Source organism: Pongo pygmaeus, chromosome 1, assembly GCF_028885625.2.
Source record: "Pongo pygmaeus isolate AG05252 chromosome 1, NHGRI_mPonPyg2-v2.0_pri, whole genome shotgun sequence".
NCBI lineage: Eukaryota > Metazoa > Chordata > Mammalia > Primates > Hominidae > Pongo > Pongo pygmaeus.
Window position 1 is genome coordinate 212,321,786 of NC_072373.2, and position 22,357 is coordinate 212,344,142.

The window sequence follows — 22,357 nt, forward strand, 5'->3', positions numbered from 1 at the left end:
CAAATTCATTCTTCTGCATGTGATGTTGTCATCTTTTTAAGCTTCTCTGTTCAATTTTCTCCATCTCCTTAAGATTCCAGTAATGTGTTTAGGGTCCTTAGAGGGTGTGAACCCTTGACTGACCAATTTGTTCCTTAATCCAGTTCCAGGTCCCAAACTGGGAGAAAATTGATCTCATCTGCTCAGTTTGGTGGCTCTACTTAGGGCTTGAAAAACAATGGGAGGGGCTGGCACAGGCGAAACTTGGTGTTTTAGAGGGAGTGTCCATAAATTGATCATGGTAAAGTGCCTAAATTTGTTTGGACTTATAACCTGGCAGAAGAGGCTGCAAGGACCTGTGAAATATAGCCCATGGGCCAAATCTGGCCCTCTGCCTGCTTTGTAAATAAAGTTTTATAGAAACACAACACCCGTTCACTTACATATTGTCCATGCTTGCCTGAGTGCTAGAAGGACAGAGTTAAGCAATTGTGAGAGAGACCATATGGCCTTCAAAGCCTAGAAGGTTGACTATCTGGCCCTTTAGAGAAAAACTTAGTTGAACCAAATATAAGTATTTGTTCTATTCAAACTTAGAGAAAATGGACATGTAGCAGGCACTGTTGGTGCCACACCCAGATCCCTGGCTTCCTTATTATGGTAGATTGCCCGTCCCCCAGGTCCTGTGCAAATTGCTGCCTTCTCAGGAGGAATGACCTGGAATGATTGAAGCCATCCCTCCCGTAACTGGCTGGGGTCAGGCGGTGTGCACCAGAACTCTCTGTGGGATCAGACGGAAGCTAGACTTCATCTGTGTTTTTTTTTGAGATGGAGTCTCGCTCTGTCACCCAGGCTAGAGTGCAGTGGTGGGATCTCAGCTCACTGCAAGCTCCGCCTCCCAGGTTCACGCCATTCTTCTGCCTCAGCCTCCCGAGTACCAGGGACTACAGGCACCCATCACCATGCCCGGCTAATATTTTTGTAGTTTTAGTAGAGACGGGGTTTCACCGTGTTAGCCAGGATGGTCTTGATCTCCCGACCTAGTGATCCGGCCGCCTTGGCCTCCCAAAGTGCTGGGATTACAGGCGTGAGCCACCGCACCCGGCCTAGACTTCATCTTTAACCATGTTCCTATGTGGCTATTTTTTCCCCTACAGAACAAAGCTATACAGAAGCTAGCTTAAAGGGGTGCAACTGGCCAGATCTGAAGCAATTTGAACCTCAACATAAACTATGTTAAAGGAGATTATGATCCTTGAATAAAAGAGAAGTCCATGAGTCCGCATGGATATACATAAATAAATAGATAATGGGAGGAAGAGAAAGGTATTACTGTAGAAGGCCAACTAATAACTGTAGAAGGAATGATAAAATTAGGAAATCACCATTTGGCAACCATCACAGTAATAACTAATTTCTGCCAAGAAATATCAATGGCTACTAAAACCAGTGGGTGAAAGTTTGATGAGGCACAGGTTACCTACAGAGTCTCAAAACACCTCACCACAAAATACGTGTTAATTATATAGGGAAAAGAGTAACTTTACATGCAGAAAGCTGGCAGATGCTACCTCAATCAAGTGATCAATGCTGCCGGTAATGCCACACATCAAAATTGCATGTCACCTGACAGGATGCAATGAGAAGAACACAGCAGCACTTTTGTGATAAGTCCTGCCAAAATGCATAACTTGAATCTAATTATGTAGGAACATTAGGCAAACCCAAATGGAGGGATGTTCTACAAAATATCTGGCTGGAAATCATTGAAAGTGTCAAGGTCATGAAAGTCAGTGGAGTTGCTGCAGATTGAAGGAGACTGAAATGACCTCTGGTGATGCATGTAATGTAGGACCCTGGTTGGATTAGTTTGCTGCAAAGGACATTATTGAGATAGTTGGGGTTGGCAGGTTGCATGGTTGTAACATATTAATATTAATTTCTAGATTTTGATGGCTGTATTGTGGTTATGTGGGAGGATGTCCTTATTTGCAGGGAATAAATAAATACTAAAGAATTTGAGAGTGTTGAAGCATCCTGTCACCAATCTGCTCATAGAGAAAAAAGTTCAGAAGAAAAGGTTTTGGGACTATTCTTGCCACTCTCCGGTTAACTTGAAATTACTTCAAAAGAAAAAGAGAAAAGAAAACAGCTATTATCTCATGGTTCATCCCTTCTGCTTCACCCCTGAGAAAAAGAATTCCAGTGGAGAGAAACATTAGCAGTTGTACACCACTGAAGCTGGTACCTCTCTTCCCTACACTTTCTGCAGGGACCCCACGCTGCGTACAGTCCCTTGGTCTTAACACCTTTGACTCTGCCTGAGGGCTTTCTCTGGGTGCCCACATGCAGCAGGAAGAACCATCAGGAAATTCCTGCCTCCTCCCCTCTTTCCCAAGAACATCTCTCAAACACTGACTGATGGGAGCCGGTGATTAAATACCCCAATCCCCTCTCTTCTCCAGTGGGATAACTCAGGTATGCTTTGCACTGGCTCCCTGACTTCCCCAACAGGATTGAGTCTCATGCACACTCTTTAGTGATTTTTTTCCATTCCTTGTTTTACTTCACACTCCACTATCCACGTTTCTTGGAAATGAAATGGGAAAGTTCCCCGACCCACCTCGCAGGATGTGCGGCAGGGGTGTGTCTTGTCTGTTCAAGCACATGCGCAAACCCCTTATGGGAGGGAGAGCACGCAGACAGGCAGGTGCAGGAAACAGGGCGAGTGCTTTTGGGCTCCGGCCCCAGGGTAGCATCTAGGGGTGGATGCCTGTTAATTTCGAAGCCCCAGTGGGTAGTCTACAATGTTCTTTTAGCTCTGCCATCCACAGATGGCTTAAGTGTTAACCAGCTCAATGCCCTCTTGCTACCCGGGTTCTTGTCCAGCGTCCAGGAAGAATCAGGTCATGTGTGGACTTGAAGGATGATGAATGTGGGGATTTTATTGGGTGATGGAGGTGGCTCTCAGCAGGATGGATGGGGACCTGGAAAGGGGAAGGAGTGGGAAGATCTTCCCCTGGAGTTTGGCCATGCTATGGTCAATTTCCTCTCTGACTGTCCCCAGTCAAACTTCTCTCAATGTTCAGATGTCCCTTCTCTTTTCTCCTTCTCTTCTGTGCCACTCTTCTCTTCCTTTGCTCTTCTGTTCATCTGCTTGTCTGCTTGTGGAGCCTGGGGTTTGGGAATTATATGGGTACAGGGTAGGTGGGCATGGCAGGCCAAAAGGCAACATTTGGGCACTAAATTCCTGTTCTCATTTAGGGCTGTGGGTTTTCAGACCTGAGGTTGGGACCTTTGCCAGGGAACTGCCCTCTTTTACCCAGTATTTCCTTGCCTCCTGCCTCCTACCTATATCAGAATCACCTCCTTCATGAACTGTTTTGCACTCAAATCCTTTTCTCAGAGTCTGTTCTTGGGAACCCCAATTGAAGACTCTCTGTTGTGTCACCTATTTATTGTCTTTATAGCATTTCTCACTATCCAAAATGGTCTTCTTTCTTTATTTATTTGTTCTGTGCTTGAAACAGGATCTGAAGCTGGGTAGGTGCTCAGTGAATATTAGTGAAATGAATGAGAGAAGAGTGTTTTTCCGTCTGGATTCCCAGAGGTCCGTGGCATTGCTTCAAGGTCCCACCCCCTAGTCAAGGGAGAAGCTCAGCTGGGGGACTCTGTCTCTGGGTCAGACCCCCTCAACCCAGTAAAACTCTGGGCTATATAGGTTGTAGTTCCACTTGAAATTGAAGGAGATCAGAATATGCCACTCCAAGGCTGGGCATCGTGGCTCATGCCTATAATCCCAGCATTTTGGGAGGCTGAGGCAGAATTGCTTGAGGCCAAGAGTTTGAGACCAGCCTGGGCAACATAGCAAGACCATGTCTCTACAAAAAATTAAAATTAGCCAGACATGGCAGTACACACCTGTAGTCCCAGTTACTTGGGAGGCTGAGGCAGGAGGACCACCTGAGCCCAGGAGTTGGAAGCTGCAGTGAGCCATGATTGCATTGAAGCCTGGGCAACAGAGTGAGACCCCATGTCTACCAAAAAAGAAAAAAGAATATGCCACTCCAAAACGTATCACTTTGGCCTAAGGATTATTTGAGCTGAAGAAAACTGAGAATCAACAGACGAAGGAAGAGTTCTCTGGCCTCCCCTTATCTGCCTAAAAACAGGGCATAAATTTCTCTTTGAGTAATGGGTTCCCTCACACTCCCGTTCCAGGAGAGAAGAGGACTCTTACCATCAAAGACTAGGAGTTGATACCAAGATGAGTTTGCCATAAACAGACTTCACTCAAATAGCCTTTATCTTCCGTTATTTCCCCCATATATTTTCTAGTTACTTCCCATAACTTCTTATCCCTTGAACCCCAACCCTTTTCCCTCTCTTAAAAGAGTATATAAGTCCCCGAGTCTAACCACTTCTTTGAGTTTCAATTCTCTGTGAACTCCTGGGTACATGAATATTAATAAAAATGGTAACATTCCTCTTGTGAGTCTATCTTTTCTGTTACTTTAATATGTAAGCTTCCAATCACTGAACCAAAGAGAGTAGAGGAAAAGTTTTTCCCTTCCAGCAGAATATAAACAAGCAAAGAAAAAAAAAATTTTTTTAAGCTTAAAACCGCAAAGCAAATGCACCCAGCTTGTTTGTGAGAAGACACTTGAGATTAGAGAAGTTTGGTCCCCTGTTGCCCAGCTAGTTGGTAGCAGAGCCCAGGTGATATGGTTTAGCTGTGTCCCCACCCAAATCTCAACTTGAATTGTGTCTCCCAGAATTCTCACGTGTTGTGGGAGGGACCCAGGGGGAGGTAACTGAATCATGGGGGCGGGTCTTTCCCATGCTATTCTCGTGATAGGGAATAACTCTCACGAGATCTGATGGGTTTATCAGGGGTTTCTGCTTTTCCTTCCTCCTCATTGTCTCTTGCTGCTGCCATGTAAGAAGTGCCTTTTGCCTCACGCTGTGAATCTGAGGCCTCCCCAGCCATGTGGAACTGTAAGTCCAATTAAACCTCTTTTTCTTCCCAGTCTCGGGTATGTCTTTATCAGCAGCATGAAAACCGACTAATGCACCAGGTTCAAGGTGATGCCGTTCTCATTCCACAAATACAGTGTTGGCTGAATCAGTCAGCAGGATGCCTGGTCCTCCCCAGCTGCAGCTGAGCCTAGAGTCTATCTCCTCATTTGATCAAATTTGGGGGAAGGCCAGAGTGAATCTACCTCCCATTTACAGACATAAACTTACTCATTAACTCCTCACAGTAACCCTATGAGATAGGCATTACCCCTACTTTGTAGATGCCAAAATTAAGGCCTAGTGAGAATTAATGAAAATTACCTAAATATCTGAATATAGGGGACTGCTTTCGGTGAATTGCTACATTATTCCTTTCAAGAACATGTGGTGATACAAACTAACTGTTGGCAAAGTGTTGCCAAGCACTGGTCCTGCTGGATCTCCCTTAACTGGAGAAATAAGGCTTATCTGCAATTAGCTCATTCATTGTGTGCAAATGGTACTAATAGCTTGAAAACAGTGTGTTCTCTTAAGTAGGTTAAACATTCCCTTCTGAAATCTTGTTTATACTATTAATTTGAGCAACAAACTCTTCTTTTTTTCTTTCTTTTTTTGAGACAGAGTCTTACTCTGTCGCCCAGGCTGGAGTGCAGTGGCGTGAACTTGGCTCACTGCAAACTCCGCCTCCCAGGTTCAAGCGAGTCTCCTGCCTCAGGCTCCCCAGTAGCAACTACAGGCACACACCACCACAGCCAGCTAATTTTTTATTTTTAGTAGAGACAGGGTTTCACTATGCTGGCCAGGCTGGTCTCGAACTCCTGACCTCAGGTGATCCACCCGCCTCGGCCCCCCAAAGTGCTGGGATTACAGGCATGAGCCACTGCGCCCGGCCCAGACTCTTTTTTTATGGAGCAAGACAAACTCCAGCCAGGCCGGGCTGGGAGAAGGATTACAAATTGTCACTCGTTTGAGATGAGACATGGAGGTGTTGACAAGTGCTTGCCAACCTCACTAATGGGAACCCATGGAACCGAGGGCCAGCCAGATTCAGCATCACCTGAATTATTAAGCATTAGTTGAGAGATGAAAATGGCTTCTTTTCTACCACCTGGAGAAACTCAAACTTTTTGCCAACGAAGTCTTGCCAACTGGATGTCCTGCTGGGCCTACTTTAATGAACAGAGAAGACTCCATTTTAATTAGCACACTAATTGTTTACATGCAAATGAATGTGGGGAAAGATCTTGCAAACAGTTTATTTCCTTAAGTGGGTTACCATGGTGCCCCCTGTAGCCCTGTGTAGGCGGCTCCATTGCACAGCCAACTGTTTTGTTCATTGAAGAGCACAAATCCAGCTCATCAAGCATCTCCTGAACACAGCCCCTGTGCTGGGCTCTGTGCAAGAGTTGGGGAATAAATCACACCCAGACCCTATCTTCTAGGAGCCCAGTGTAGAGGTCAAAGGTGAGAGTTGCTAAACTCTGTTGGGTAGAGTTCCTGGTTGTAAGCAACAGAAATAAATTCAGGATAATTGATACAAAACAGATGTATTGGAGAGGTTAGGGGCAGAGGCAGGCCGGGCAGCAGGAGCCATCTGGTAGGTATGCTGCCACTACTCAGACTCACCTCTGCCTGCCCCTGTGTCCTTGTGGCATCAAGGCCATTGCCTCTTGCCCGGATGACCTCTGTATTCTTCTCGCTGGTATCCTGACTTCCCCTCTGGCCACCCCCCAATACATTCTCTCCATGGCAACCAGAGGACACATTTAAAACTGAAACTAGACAATGCCACTGAAGGAAACCAAAATATTTCTCTCTAACATAGGATTTATGGGTCTTTGTTAAAATACTGTTTAGGCAAAACTCCTAAGCCACTGCCTTAAGAGAGAAATACTTTTGAACTGAAGCCTCACCCACATGATAGGTATAGCATGCATTAATAAACTTCAGTTTATTTTTCTTCTGTTAATCTGACTTTTGTTTTCAGGAGAGTTTCTCAACTATGGGCCTAAGAAGAGAAAGAAAAAAAATTGTGATTTCTTCCCTAGACCACTAGTGTGTGCCAAAACCTCTGAAGACCTAGTGTCCAGAGTTTGGTTTTCAATATTCTTCTCTAAAAAAATAAACCACTGCTAGAAATGTCTGGTTCTAAGACTGGGCAGGAAATACAGAAGATGAGTCTGGGTCAGAGAGTAAGAAAATGCTAAAAAGAAATCAGTGAGGGTGTACCAAAAGGACAGAGGTGCCAACTGAAAGAGCTCCTCAGGGCCCAAACTGGATAATCTGATTAAGGAAATAAACAATGTAGTATTGCAGTATAACTCAAAGTATAAAGGAAATATCTATGATATCTGTATCTATAATATCTATGAGTCTGTACTGATATAAATAGATGATTGAATAAGTAAATAAATAAGGAAGAATAGATGAATCTGCCACACAGAGGAGTTCCAAATAATTTATGCAGATACTCCCTGCGTCAAGGAGGCAGAACATGACACTCCACCCTATAAGCTGCAAACAGTGACTTCCTTCTGTAGGGTAGAGTATGGAAAGGGGAAAAAAGAACAGCTTTGCAGCAGAGAAATGTGGCAAACACCACCTCAGCCAGGTGATCAAGGTCTGCATCAACAGTAATAAGTTGTGTTAGTAGCATGCACTCTTAATATCATATGAGGAGAAGGGCACTTACCTCTGTGGTCTTCCTCTTAAAACCTGTAAGCCCAGTCAAGAAACCCATAACTCCATGAGAAAAACATCAGCCAAAACCATGTTGAAAAGACAGTCTACAAAACACTTGACCAGCAGTCCTCAAAACTGTCAAGAACACCAAAAACAAGGAAGCTCTGGAAAACTGAGGTAGGAAATGAGATTTAACTCTAGAGGTGGGGCTCGGACACTAGACCAAATTAAGGACTATCTAAAACAGGTCAGGGTGGAAGCAGCTTTCTGTAAGACTCGCCCATCAGTGTGCCTTGTCAGTTTACCATGGCTACCTGGAAGTTACCACCCATTTCCATGGCAACAACCCAACAACCTGGAAGTTGCCACCCTTTTTCCTAGAAATTTTTGCATAAACCACCCCATTTTCTTTTTTGAGGTGGAGTCTTGTTCTATTGCCCAGGGTGGAGTGCAATGGCATGATCTTGGCTCACTGTAACCTCTGCCTCCCGGGTTCAAGCTATCCTCCCACCTCACCCTCCCAGTAGCTGAGATTACAGGCATGCCCAGCTAATTTTTGTATTTTTAGTAGAGATGGGGTTTTGCCATGTTGCCCAGGCTGGTCTGGAACTCCTGACCTCAAGTAATCCACTTACCTCAGATGGGATTACAGGCATGAGCCACTGTGCCCTGCCAAACCACTCCATAATTTGCATGTAATTAAAAGTGGGTATACATATGAGTAGAGAGCTACCTCTGAGCTGCTACTCTGGGTGCACTGCCTATGAGGTAGCCCTGCTCTGCAGAGAGCATTCCCGCTGCTGCTGCTGCTGTGCACTGCTGCGTCAATAAAAGTTGCTGTTTATCACCATTGGTTCACCCTTGAATTCTTTCCTGGGTGAAGAACCCTCCCAGGATAAGCCCCAACTTGGAGGTTTGCTTGCCCTGTATCAAAACCATCACTATCAAGAGAAGCCTAAGAAGACATGACAACTAGAAGTGATGCAGTGTCTTGGATGGAACACTGGAGTACAAAGGACATCAGATAAAAGGGAAATCTGAATCAAGTATGGACCTTAGTTAATCATAATGTATCAATGCTGGCTCCTTCGTTGTGACAAGTGAACCATACTAATGCAACATGTTAGCAATAGGGCAGCAGTCCCCAAACCTTTTGGCACCAGGGACTGGTTTCGGTTTTGTGGAAGACAATTTTTCCATGAACCGGGGTGGCAGGAGATGGTTTCAGGATGAAACTGTTTCACCTCAGGTCACCAGTCATTAGATTCCCATAAGGAGCATGCAACTCAGGTCCCTTGAATGCATGGTTCACAATAGGGTTCGTTCTTTTATGAGAATCTGGTGTTGCTGCTGATCTGACAAGAGGCAGAGCTCAGGCAGTCATGCTTACTCACCCACCACTCACCTCTTGCTATGCGGTCCAGTTCCTAACAGGCCATGAACCAGTACCAGAACCCCAACAGGGGTTGAGGACCCTTGCAACAGGGGAAACTGGGTGTGGGGTATGTGTGATGTATTATCCTTGAAACTTTCCTGTACATTTACAACTATTGTAAAATAAGACATTTATTGTAAAAATTAAGTAAACAAAATCTGCTGAAGGCTTCTCAGTGGACTAGGAATAAAATTCTCCCTTCTTATCTTGGCTGACAACACCTGTGTAACCTGGTCTCCTATCCCCGCTCTGGCCACATTGGCCTTCACTGGGCTAGGACACAGGGCCTTTGCTCTTGGTGTTCCCTCCTCTAGAATGCTCTTCCTCTTGTGCCTCTCTCTCTCATCTTCCCTCCCTCTCTTTCCCCCACCCCACACTTCCTCCCTCTTGGCCAAGTCCTCATCATTGTTCACATCTCAGCTTAAATTCCACCTGTTTGGGGAAGCCACCTTGAGAACTGTCTTAAGTGTGCCCCCGCTGTCACTCTCCACCCCAGCATTACATTTGATTCCTGCACTGAATCTGTGCCAATCTCCCATCATTTTCTGTAATTGTTCACCTGTTTATTTCTCAGCATCCCTAGCACAATGGGCTCAGCCATTCACAAAGTTCCCCTGGCACCTTGCAAGTAGTACTGGTTTAATGAACATCTGATGGATGAAAGGTGGAACCCATGCCTGTCAATTTGACAGGCAGATGTGCTAGCCTTGTTACTCCCTTTGTGGACCTTGCTGCCTCTGGAAACCTTCTCTGATGCCCACTTTGCACCCAAGCCTTGGTCTTCCAATCCTCCATACTCCCATTCATCCCTGTGGTTAAAGCAACTTGATGCTTCTTAAATACAGTCCCTGTCCTGGGTGTCAAACAACCTTGAAGCGATTCTTTCTCCATGATCGCAGTTACTTAGTTTCACGTATCCAAAAGTGCCTGTCATTGCATAATTAAGACCCACGATGGAACAAAATCATCCCCATATTTTATACCTCTATCATTTCCAACCTATATTTTTGTTACAACACCAAAAGTAATTGATGTAGCAAGAGGATGGAGGGAGTACCTGGAGAACAGAGAGGGTGATTTTCCTTTTGTCTTTCCCCATGGCAATGAGGAGGGAGCGCTGGTGACTTAGAGAAGGAAGCTATTCATCATGTCCTCTGGTGAGGGCAGATTCTCTTGCCCCGGAGCATCCCAGTGAGCTGGGTGCTGCATTGTTTGTGGAACTTTCCAGAATGAATGAAAACCAGTCTGTCTTTGTGCTTAAGGCACATTTCCAATTTTCTGTGCTGACTGAGCAAAGAACTTCCTCATCCTTGTGAAGGATGCTTTGCAAAGTTAAAGACAACTTTTACTTAAGGAGGGAGTGGGAGACAGAGGGGTATCCTTTAATGCGTGCAGAGTTTCAGCCTGGGATGATGAAAAAGGAGATGGATAATGACGGTGGTTGCATGACCATGTGAAAGTACTTATTGCCACTGAAGTGTACACTTAAAAATAGCAAAAGTGGTAAATTTTATGTTATGTATAAGATCTCATTTTTTATTTTTAAAATTATGGGTGATAAGAAACTGGAAATAAAGAAGTCAAAACAATAACAAATTATTTCTGAGAGGAAATGATTTTTACTGTCTTCTTGGGCTTCTCTGGATTTTTCCAATTGCATATTCTACAATAAATGTTTGTGTATCTTTTGTAATCACATACAACACAAATAGATGCACTGTTGTGAATGCACTTAATGCCACTGAATGGCATGCTTTAAAAGTGGTTACAATGGTATGTTTTGTGTTATATGTATTATGCCACAATAGTGTTTTTTTAAAAAGACAATCTGTACTAAAGACATTACTTGCCTGGGCTTTTTGAGGTTGATATTGTCCTAATTTGTCACCATCTTCCACCATCCACCCCACTGTGTCATCCAGGGGAGAGAGACCAAATTTAGGAACTGAAAGCAAGTGGTCAAAAGGTACCGGATATGGGTTTAAATGTTTCTGGGTACAACTGAGGAAGCTAAACACTTAACCACAGGGTGTGGGTGGTGCCTGATACTGGCTCCCTCAAATCTGATTCTACAACAGGAGTTTTTGTTTTGTTTTTAAAAGAATTCACTCAGAACATATTGTGATTGAAATTGAGGCCAGGTTAAAGCTGACCCTCATTTTATCTACAAAGTGAAGATTGCTGAATGTGATCATATAAACATAATTGCAGGAGAAAGAATCAAAAATCTTTAGAGGATAAACTGTTTTCAAGAACACAAAGAAACCACATCACTTTGACACTCATTGCAAATAAGATGCATTATATCTGTGTAGTGTTTTTAACCTTCTAAAGTATATTCATGGTTTTTATTTATTGTACTACCAAGCAAGTCATGTGGAAGTGGCTTTTCTTTTAAGATAAAAGATCCCAGAACCCATCTGAATGCCACTTGGAATCGTCCAGGAGCTAGTGGAGGATTGTCGGTGCCAGTGTAGGGCTGTCCGTGGTGTGAAGCCCTCAAGAAGGTAGAGGGGGGCAGGTTTGAGGGGAAAGAAGGGTGCAGCTCCTCTATGGTCTCACAAAGGGAGGAGGAGTAGGTAGGAGCACCAGCCAGGAAGACTGGAGTGACATTATTAAAGGGATGTTATCAAGGTAGGTATTGCCGGTGGAAACTGGGGCTCAGTCCTACCAGGAAATCTGGGAGCCAGTGCAGAACATGAACCTAGGAGTTATCTCACCCCAGGGTTGAGGGAGCTGGGGTATTTACACACCAACTCCTGCCTGTCATTGGTTCGGGGATCCTCTAGGTACCAACAATCCCCAGGTAATGGCAACAGAACACCTTTCAGCAGCGGGGAGGCTCTTGGGGGCAGAGTGCAGGTGCTCTATCCCAAGATAGTTGGCCGATAGAGTGGCTGTGCTCAATAGGTGTCAGTGATTGCTTTTCAAGGAGCTGATCTCTTGATCTTTTTGTAAAGATCCTCCTCTGAGGTGGCTCAGAGTTTTCCCCCTGCAGACATTGGTTCCTGGGTCATGGAAAATACCTAGCTGAGGGCTAGCATCAAGCTCCTTGGCCAGGCAGGCACCCAGAGGGTCCCCAGTGCCCTAGTCTGGCTAGACCAGAGCCAGGGCCCTATGGCTGAATAAGGAAGAACCCAGGATTTGGAGTCAGGCAGACCTGGGCGGTGGAGGTGTGGGGTGGGTCTCCCAGCTCTTCTGTCTTATAGGCATGTGACCCTGGGAATGAGATTTCACTTTCTTGAACTCTAGTTTCCTCAACTGCAAAGTGATGATATATCACAGGATTGTTGTGTCACTTACCTATTGTGGTGTTGCAAACCATTCCAAAATTGACTGGCTTAAAACCACAAGTATCTATTTCTCTCATGAGCCTGTGGATTGGCAACTGGGGCTGGGTTCAGCCAGGTGGTTCTTCTGCCAGTCTTGGTTGGGTTCTGCTAGTCTTGGTTGGGTTCTTTCAGGTATCTGTGGTTGGTCAGCTGGTGGCCTCACTCACAGGTTGGGGGTTTGGCTGGCTGTTGACTGGGGTAACTGGTAACTGGCTGTTGACTGGGGTAACTGGTCCATGGGTCTCTCATCATCCCACAGCCTAGGCTGGGCTTGTTCACATGGCAGCAGTCTTGTGATTTCTAAGAGCCATGAGAGAGCACATCCAATGCCCTAGCAATTTTCAACCTCTGCTTATGTCAAATTTGTTACTGCCCCACAGCGGCCAAAGCAAGTCACATGACCAGATTCAAGACATGGAGACATTGATGGGAAAGGGAGAATTTGGCCAGAGACAATGTAAGTAAAGCTCCTATTAGCCTTGTGTTTTATAAATGTATTGACAATGATTACATGCCTTCTTCCAGTTTTTTAGCAATAAAAAGGTAGGTGTTATAATTACTAGTAATCATTAAATCAATAGGTAATTTTTGTGCAGGGTCCTGTCTCCATTTCCTCTTCTATGTCTTGAAGATAATTGCTCTGTCAGACAGTGATGTAGTGAGGGAAGAGTGAGGGAATAACAGTAAAGTATTTGCACAGAGCCTGGTGAGAGGAACTCTATTTATTATGGTATAAAATTTGCGTCTCCTCCCTGCACACAAAAAAGCAACGCAAACTTGATCGCTTTTTCATTTTTGTTTTCACATCTCACATTTCAAAAAACCCGAGGGTCAGAGCTGTTTGTGGAGACTTTCCTCCAGGCTGTCCTTTCTTCTCGCTCCCTGAATGTATCTCCTTCCTTTGTGTTTCATGCTCCGCCTTCTGCCCCAGCCTAGCGGTTGCTCCTGGCTGAAGCCACAGCTTTAGGGGGATCCGAGGGGTACCCTCAGGCCACAAGGCCCTTTCCAGTAAGGATTACAAAGATGGGAAGTGCTGGCTGCCTCTGTCTGCGGCCTTTAAGTATATGCAGCTCAGACACAGCCCAACATACTCCCAGTTCCCCCAAGTGGCGATTCCTCCCAATCTGTGAAAGAAGGGAGCCCCCTCCATCTCGCACTTTCTCAGGGTTCCCAGGGGCCTCTGAGCAGCTTCTGAAGCTCCACAGCTCCGACTGACACCCCCTGGAAATTGCTTAATGCTTTCAGCCTGAGGAATCTCAAATCAGCCAGTCAGTCAATCCTGAACTACTCTGGAAGAGCAGAGTAGAGGCTCACAGTCTCAAAACCTGGATGGTCTAAAATATGAGTAACTTTTATGTTGAACATCCCCTGCCCCAGACCTTCTGAGACAAGAAGAGGCCGCTGCAGCTTAATTCTCAACCTTCCTCCTCCAGGGCCAGGACGAAAGAGAGCAAGAGGTGGCAGGGGTGGTAAAAGAAAACCTCCTCCTCTGAGCTGGCTTAGGGCAGCCCCGCTGCAGGAGACAACTGTTCTTCTAAGACCTACTTTAACAAATGTTTATTTTTATTTTACTTTTATTTATTTATTTATTTTTTGAGACAGGGTCTTACTCTGCCACCCAGGCTCGAGTGCAGTGGCATGATCTCAGCTCAAGGCAACTTCTGCTTCCCAGGCTGAAGTGATCCTCCCACTTCAGCCTCCCAAGTAGTTGGGACCACAGGCACACACCATCACACCTGGCTAATTTTTGTATATTTTGTAGAGATGGGATTTTGCCACATTGCCTGGGCTGGTCTTGAACTCCTGGGCTCAAGCAATCCTCCTACCTTGGCCTCCTAAAGTGCTGGGATTACAGGCATGACTGCAAGTACTACAAGATGTAGTAGTAGCAGTTCCTGGGCTGGGAGCTTTCCCTCTATTATTTTGTTAGTTCTCACAATATCCTCTTGAGGCTGGCAGTGGCAAACCCATTTTACAGATGCAGGTATTGAGGATCAGAGAATTTAAGAAAATGTCCTTTGAGTTCCAAGTTCAAAGATGGAGCACAATTGATTGGTGTGGGTGGAGACAGGGTCGGAGGCAAGGCTGATGCTGGGTCATGGCCTCCACTGCCTCAGCATAGAGGAGTGGAGAGAGTATTGAACGCAAGGTAGTAAGGCTGGATTCAAGCCCTTTTTATTTTTTTTTAAACAGAGTCTCACTTTGTCGCCCAAGCTGGAGTGCAGTGGCTCGACCTTGGCTCACTACAGCCTCTGCTTCCTGGGTTCAAGCGATTCTCTTGCCTCAGCCTCCTGAGTAGCTGGGATTACAGGCGTGTGCCACCATGCCCAACTAATTTTTGTATTTTTAGTAGAGACGGGGTTTCACCATATTAGTCAGGCTGGTCTTGAACTCCTGACCTCAAGTGACGCTCCCACCTGGGCCTCCCAAAGTGTTCGGATTACAGGCATAAGCCACTCTGGCTGGCCTTGGATTCAAGCACTTTTAATGAAAACAGAAGGCCTTTGGGTTTTGCCATGAAGGCAAATTTCATTAAACTCTCTGAGCCTCAGCTTTCTCACCCGTAAAATAAGGTTGTTGTGAGGATCAGTGAGGAGATGCATATAAAAGCATGCAGAGGACAGTAGGGGCCCAGTGAATGTGGTGCCCCCGGATGGCCCCTCCAGCCAGCCTTGCCTCTCTTGCCGTAGGCTTCCAAGGACAGCTCTGTCCTACAGTCACAGAAGGGCCAGGCCCCAGCCCTAGGCAAATGCTGTGGCTTCTGTGGTTGTTTCAACAACTCTACTATTGCAGACGGGACCTAGACTGGCATTCTCTTGTAAATATTGATGAAGGCCCCAGATAGGGAGGAATAAGAAAACAAAGAACGTTTTATTTATGATAGAAAGAGAACCCAACAGAAAACAAAAATCTACAGGCAGGCCCAACAGGAGGGGAGATGTTTAAATAAACCTTGGTACATTCACTCCATGGAATATTGTGCAACTATTGAAATGATGTTTACCTAGGATTTGTAATAACACCGGAAAATGCTTATTATAAAATGCTAAGTGAAAAAACGAAGAAACTGAATTGTATATTTAGAGTAATCACACCTAGGCAAAAATCAAGCCAAACAAAAACTTTGCACAGAAGAAAAAGACCAGAGGGACACACACCACAGTAGGGGGTGCCGTTGAGTGGCAAAATTGGGGAGATTTTTAATACCTTTCTCTATTTTTTTCTATAATGGGCATGGTTGGTTTAAAGTGGAAAGCAACCCAAATTTAATTTTTTTTTTTTTTTTTTTTTTTCTGAAGAAGAAAGAATTCCTATTGGAAAAGCAAGAAGCCAAGTGACACAGATGTCACTCTGAGGCTAAGGGCAGGAGGCCAACAGACCCCAGGCTATTAAGTAAAGTCAAGTAGAACTCTGAGACTCTGGCCCCATGAAGTCATCTCAGCTGCACACCTGAGTATAGGGTCTGCAACATTCTGGTAACGACACTGGCTCTCACTCCTATATGTTGTAAATGTAGGTGTAATTGAGTTTTTTTCCCTTACAACAAAGGCTAAACAGAATAGCTGGGCCCCTGTCCTTCTTCCTACCCCAAGATGGCGCTCCTTGGAAGCAGCCCTGCTCTCCCTGGTGGGCACAGCAAAGTGCTTCTGGTTGCAAGGCCACTCTTCTGGTTCCCTGGGCCAGTCCTGGTCTGTGCGTCTCCCAGATTTCCATTCAGGTCCCTGTTCAAATGTCATCCTATCAGGGAGGCCTGATCACACGATTTAAAAGAGCAAACCCTTTCCTCCAGCACTCAGGATCCCATGTCCCTGCCTCGGCTTTCTCCTTAGTGTATATGCAGCCTAGGTACTAGGTTCTATGTATTTCTTTTTAAAAGTGTCCATTTTCCTTTGCTAGAATGTGAGCTCCATTAAGGCAGGGATCTGCTGCATCTCCAGCACCTAGAACACTGCCCAGCCCAAATATTCTGTAAATGTGTATTTCGGGAGTGAATGAATGCATCCTGACCATTTTTTTTTTTTTTTTTTGGTGTGTGTACATATTTAGTTTTATTGTAACAAAGCAACTTGTATACTTTTAATGTTTAAAACTGAGCATCATCTTTCCTTTCCAGTGAAACAAAAAGAAAACTTAAAAATAAACAGGAACAAAATTACAATAGAGAATGTCAATTCCAAATAAGATGCTACAGGTTCTGCTGATGCTCCCATTGAGTGGCAGGACTCAAGCCATCATTAGGAGAGAATTTATTTTTAAAGTGTCATCTTAAACTGCAAGAACCATTGTGCCCTCAGGGTGGCTTTCCAAGGTCTTGAGCTACCTTGTTCCACCCTGATGGCCCTGACCACATTCTTCCTGAAGCCCAGCTCCAGAGCCCCAGGCCGGCACATCAGCTCTAATCTATAGGTAGTGACTGCCTGGGACACTGTGTTGAAACACTTACGAAGCCATTGTGAGGGCTTGCCAGGAAAAGATATGACGAATGATGAATGATTTTGCCAATGGAACCATAAGAGAGGTGGATCAGATGGACTGTGTACTCCTCTTCCCAGTCCAGGCCCAAATCTCAGCTCCCCATCTCATTAACAAGACCACACCCACCATCGGTTGGGGCCTGGAACACATTTGTCGGTCTTATCCCTGGAATCACTCCCCTAGTCTCTATCACAGGTATGCAATGGGCTTCGGAATGTTTTTCCAGAGTGGTCCTTGTTCCTCCTGGGCTTGGAACCTTTCCAGAACTTGACCTAGCTTGGTTGTTGCCTTGTCCTCTGCCTGGCCCCTCACTAGGGGTTGAAGGTTGGATCTGGGTCCGCCTGCCCCCAGCTCCTATGTAGGGTTCTCCTCCCAAGCAAGTCCTTCCCCCAGTCCAGCAGAACAATGCTAGTGCCTCCTTTGAGTCTTGTCACTGAAGCCATTCTGCCGCAGCCCGCAGGTCCCTTGGAGGTTCATGCCTAGTGTTGACACTGAGCTTGAATGTGGCCTTGGCTGGGTTCAGGGGTCACTCTCCCAAGAAGGTAGCCATGGCCCCAGCTGACTTTCCCTTCCTGGTCTCTGATTTAGGAATAAATTCAGCTGCTTCATCTTTTGAGGCCCAGGCCAGGGAAGTGGGGTGGGGGCGTGGCCAATGTCACCCTGTGGCCTCTGAGCCACCGTTGGCAGAGCCTGGTGCCAGAGCCCAGGGATGGTGCCAGCCACCAGGGATGGTGGCCTTCGGTGGTCCAGTGCAAGCTCTCCTCTTATGTCCATGCCAACCTCCTTTTCATCCTTTGTTCCAGTCCTGCTTCTTTCAACAAGACCCACAGCCTGGGCCCCAGCAGCTTCAGTGGACATAGGATCTAGCTGGGACCACCTGGGAAACTGGGAAGAACTTTCCCTTGGGGGCTCTCATTTATCCCCAGGGCAGATAGGGACATGAATTGTCCTTCCCATTTTCAAGACAAGGACACTGAGGTCCAAAGCATCCTTATTTTCTTCCTTGTCAGGCCGTGCTCTGGTATACCTCCCATCTCCCCTGGCTTCTGGCTGGGACCAAGAGCATCACTGCCTTCCCATCTGTCACTGTCTCCCTCAGAGGTAGAACAAGGGCTGTGGTAATACACTGGGTCAGGCTCTCTCCCGTCCCTCCTGGAAGGACAGGTGCTTTCCTGAGGCTGGGGGTCTCCTTCATTCAGAGTTTATCAAACCCAATGTGAAAGGAGATCCAGTCTCTGGATGCTTCACTAGACTCTTCTAGTTCCTCCACTTGGTCATCCAGCTGAAAATGTGAATGAGGCAAACCAGGTGACCATACCTGGCACAAGGAGGGCAAATTATGCTGTCACCCTGAAGTGCTGACTGGTGGTGGCTGCCCCTGCTTCCAGACAGGAAGATGGCTACAGATCTGAGAAAGTGAAATGCTCAGTTAACATGGGCAGGGCTGAGGAACAGGGTGGCCCTTGGATCACATAGTTTCTTCCCTTTGCTGAGACCTCCGTGTATCCTTAGCAGACCTCTACCAGAAGATAGCTTGGTACAATGGCTGCTTCTCTTTCTTCCAATAAGGAGAAAAGTAAAGTGGGCTTTGGTACATTTTCTCACAAGCAAGAGTCTCCTAGGCTGGCCCCAGCTTCAGCTATTCTACGTTTCAAACCACCACTCCCTCTGGCCAGGGCCCCTGGGGCTCCCCGGCTCCTTCCTGGTCCTGCCCAAGTCACCGACCTCCATCTTTCCCACCTGTGTGTCCCGGTGCTTTTGGGAACTGTGGAGGTGGGGCCCAGTGGCTGATGTTTAGGAAGGGGCACTGATGGGTCAGACAGCCAACCCCTCTCCAGAGCAACTAGCAAGGGGCTGCTGGGGTCAACTGGCTCCTAGAATTATGATTGCAAAAAGGCTACGCCCCCTAAGCTTTGGTGGGGTCCTGGTGTATCCCCCCAAGAATTCAGAGTTGAAGCAAAGGCGTCATCCCTGAAGACATGAATGCCTTCTGCCTTGGAACACCAGCTGCTGGTCCTCTTTTCTGCAGTGGGGCCTCTGTAGCCCATGAAGGGTAAGACTCATCTAAGACCCCTCTCACCCCAGCCAGGGGAGGAGAAAGGACTGGAATTCACCTCTTGATGGCCACATTACTGGGCTGCCTGATTGCCTAGAAATGGCCCACAGAGGGATGGCTGGCAGTGGAGCCTGTGGCCCCCAGCTTTGCATGAGGAGCTCAGTTAAAGGACTGCTAGACCCTGGTCTGAGGCAAATCGAGGGTGGGCAAGGTCAGAACAGTGGGCAGGAGGGTGCCCTGCGGGGCCGGGAAGCTCCGCAGCTCCTTGGGCACAAACCTGGGTGAGACAGAGTCTGCTAGGAAGCAGAGGGTGCTCCGGCGTCCCACGCAGTAGATGAGGTTGTCCACCACCGCGCACTGGAAGGCATCCGGGTAAGGCGTCCGGTACGTGGCGCACTCGTACCAGAGCCGGGTGCTGGCGCTGCAGCGGTACACGGCGATACCCAGGCTGCGGTTGAGGTCAAAGCGATAGAGAAAGCCATTGACCGCCACCATCTCGGCCGTGCGGTCCTTGCTGCCCCCGGCGGGGCCGGCCCACCAGCGCTGCTCCTGCGCAGAGAAGCGGAACAGCAGGAAGCGCAGCGAGCCGCCGGTGACGAAGATCTCCTTGGCACACGCCGTGGCCGTGTGCGCCAGGGCGAACGTGTCATTGGGGAGCGGCGGGGCAAAGTCCCAGCGGTCCAGGCGGGGGTCGTAACGCTCCACCGAGTTCAGACACTCTCCACCGATGGCGTACAGGTGCCCGTCCAGGGCCACCAGCCGGCAGTGCGGCCTGGCCTGGTTCAGCGGGCACACCTCGCTCCAGATCCCCGTGAGCGGGTTGTAGCAGAAGACGCGGCTGGAGGGCTGGTGCCCGGGCCCCTGGCAGCCGGACACCACGAAGAGATAATTGAAGAGACTGCAGATGGCACAGCCCCGGGACACGGCCTCGGGGGGCAGGCGAGCTAACGGGCGCCAGACATCCAGCTCATCGTCATAGCAACAGAGGCCGCCGGAGTCTTCCTTGGGGGACACGTCAGCCACCACCAGGTACTGGCGGCCCTGGAGCCGGCGCTGCAGGATCAGCTCGCGCTCTGCCCCGCTCAGGCACCCGTAGATGTCCGGGCTGCGCAGCACCTGGAGGTAGTTTTCGCTCATCACCTTGTAGGCCGCCTCCTTCAGGGCCTCCAGGTTCTGCCTCTTGGCCAAGGTCAGCACCTCATAGCAATTGCCCAGATCCAGGTGGACCTGTGGGGCTGAAGCAGAGGTGAGCGGGATGTGGAAGAAATTGGTCCCGGCCACCAGCTGCACATGGGGCTCCTGGCTGCTTCTGCCTGAGCCAGGCAGGGCGCCCGGGTCTGGGCAGGGTGGAGCGGGGAGCCAGAAGCCATCTGGCTGCAGCTGCAGCTCTGGGTTCTCCGCTATCTGCAGAAGGCTCTCCTTCCGGCTGAAGCCTCGGGTGGAGGGCGACGGCCCTGGCTGCGGGGAGGCGGCTCTTTCGGCTGCACCCTTTGTGTCACCGGCTTGGCCTCCCGAGGCTGCCCCTGTTCCCAGGGACCCTGGCGGTGGCCTAGGGGATGGAACCTCAGTCAGGGCTGCTGTCCTGGGAGCCAGCCTGCCCTGGAAGATGGCCTGAGAGATAGATTCCACGTAGTAGTCGTACACCTTGCCCTTGAGCCTGGGCTCAACCCCCTCCACCTTCTGTATGAGATTCTCCTGCATTCGGACGCGGGCTATGGATGAGAAGGTATAGGAGGCGTTGGGGGCTCCCTCCTGCTGATGCAGGGTCAGGCCAACATCGGAGGCAGCCTCGAGAGCCCCAGCCTCTTCTCTGTTGACCCCTATCACACGGGTGAAGACCCAGCTCTGGTTCATGTCACTGCTGCCTTGCAAGGGAGCCGGGTGGTGACAGTGGGGAGGTTCTAGTTGCCCCAGCCCTGGATGCTCAGGGGGTTTGCTGTCCTGCGGTGGAGAAGGCTCACCACCGGCACAGCTGCCGTCGGCTGCTGCAATGAGTCCAGCTGGGGAGCTGTTCGGTTCGCTGCCCAAGCGGGGGAGATGGGGAGGGTCAAGGTTACCGCCAACAGCTGTTCTGGTTTCCTGGCCGCGGCAGCAAGGAGGCACCTGCTCAGAGTCCGAGCCCTGCCCGCCCCGCTCCTCACCTGAGCCTTTTCTCTGGGACTTCCTGTCTGTGGAAGTGGCCCCCGTGACCAGGACATAGGGGCCTCTTGGATTCTCACAGCTGCAGCCCTGTGGTGCTTCAGCCCCCTTGCCGCTCCTCCGGCGTCTTGGCCCCGTCAGCAGCACCCCAGGAGAAGCCTCCTGTACAGCAGGCTGCCCTGAGCCCTGTGCTTCCTCCTTGGCTTCTGCCTGGGCATTCCCACCCCACCGCTGGGCTGGGGCAGGCCTCGACTTGTACAGCCGGTAGGCCACAGTCACTAGGAGCAGGGCAGCGGCTGACAGCACCACCTTGCCGGTCAGCTGCATATCCAAATGCCAGTCCCGGGCCTCTGCTCCTCTGGGGAACATGCTTCTCCAGCCAACCTGGGGCTGAGGAATGTCAAGAATCTGATTAATAATTGCCCAGTAGGGACCAGTTCCTGGGTCCTGCTGAGCGGAGGGGAGGGAGTTCTGGGCTGGTTCTGGCTGGCCAGCCGAGGAGGGGAGAGGAGCAAAGGTGACTTTGAGCTGCAGAGGGTGGCCGCTGGGGCCCAGAGCTGGCAGATCCCAGTGGCTGGCCTCCTTCGATGCTTCCCTGGTGGCTGGGGTGGGGGGCCCGCCCAGGGGCTGAGCTTGTGGTGGGCCACCTGAGCCAGCTCTGTGGTCAGCAGCTAGAGGATGTTAGGAGTGTCCAGTGGGCATACAAAGAAGGAGGAAGCTCTTAACCAAACAGTCACCCGATGCCAGGAAACGCATGGGGTTGGTTATTCTTTATGTGTGTGCTTTATTTTCTCTTTTGCAAATCCACTGGGCTCAGAGGCTTGGGTGTGGTGAGTCATGGGCAGGTGGAGCCCCATTAGGCGTGGATGGGGTCATTCTTGTGAGGTCTGCTGGTCCTCGCAGTGGGGTCAGCTTTATGCTGGCCAAGCAGGGAACAGGAACATGGCAGTGGAGTCTGGAGCCAGGGCATACAGCCAAGCCACCTGACCCAGCCCTCGATTGCCTCTGCCCTCCTTCCCTGCCTGACAAGTTTATTAAGAGAAACCAGCCTTTCTGAGAACAGTGGAGAAAGACATTGCATTAGTGCTCAGATCGGGGTTAGATGTGGACACATCTCTTTTAAAACCAGACAATCTCCTATGGTGAAAGACTGAGGGAAGACTCACGTCTCCCAGACCCCCCTCACCATTTCCCCTCCCCCATCACCAGTGCTGTGGGTGCTGGACCCAGACTACCTGG

The 22,357-nt window shown here is 48.5% G+C and overlaps 1 protein-coding gene across 1 annotated transcript; it reads right to left on the reverse strand.

Annotated features, from left to right (window-relative positions):
• Window positions 1–16,481: 16,481 nt before the first annotated feature.
• Window positions 16,482–21,487, reverse strand: KLHDC7A (kelch domain containing 7A). Its single transcript, XM_054457063.1, has one exon. It carries the CDS (start codon window positions 21,485–21,487, stop codon window positions 19,154–19,156), a length of 2,334 nt encoding a protein of 777 aa, XP_054313038.1. The 3' UTR covers window positions 16,482–19,153.
• Window positions 21,488–22,357: the final 870 nt, after the last annotated feature.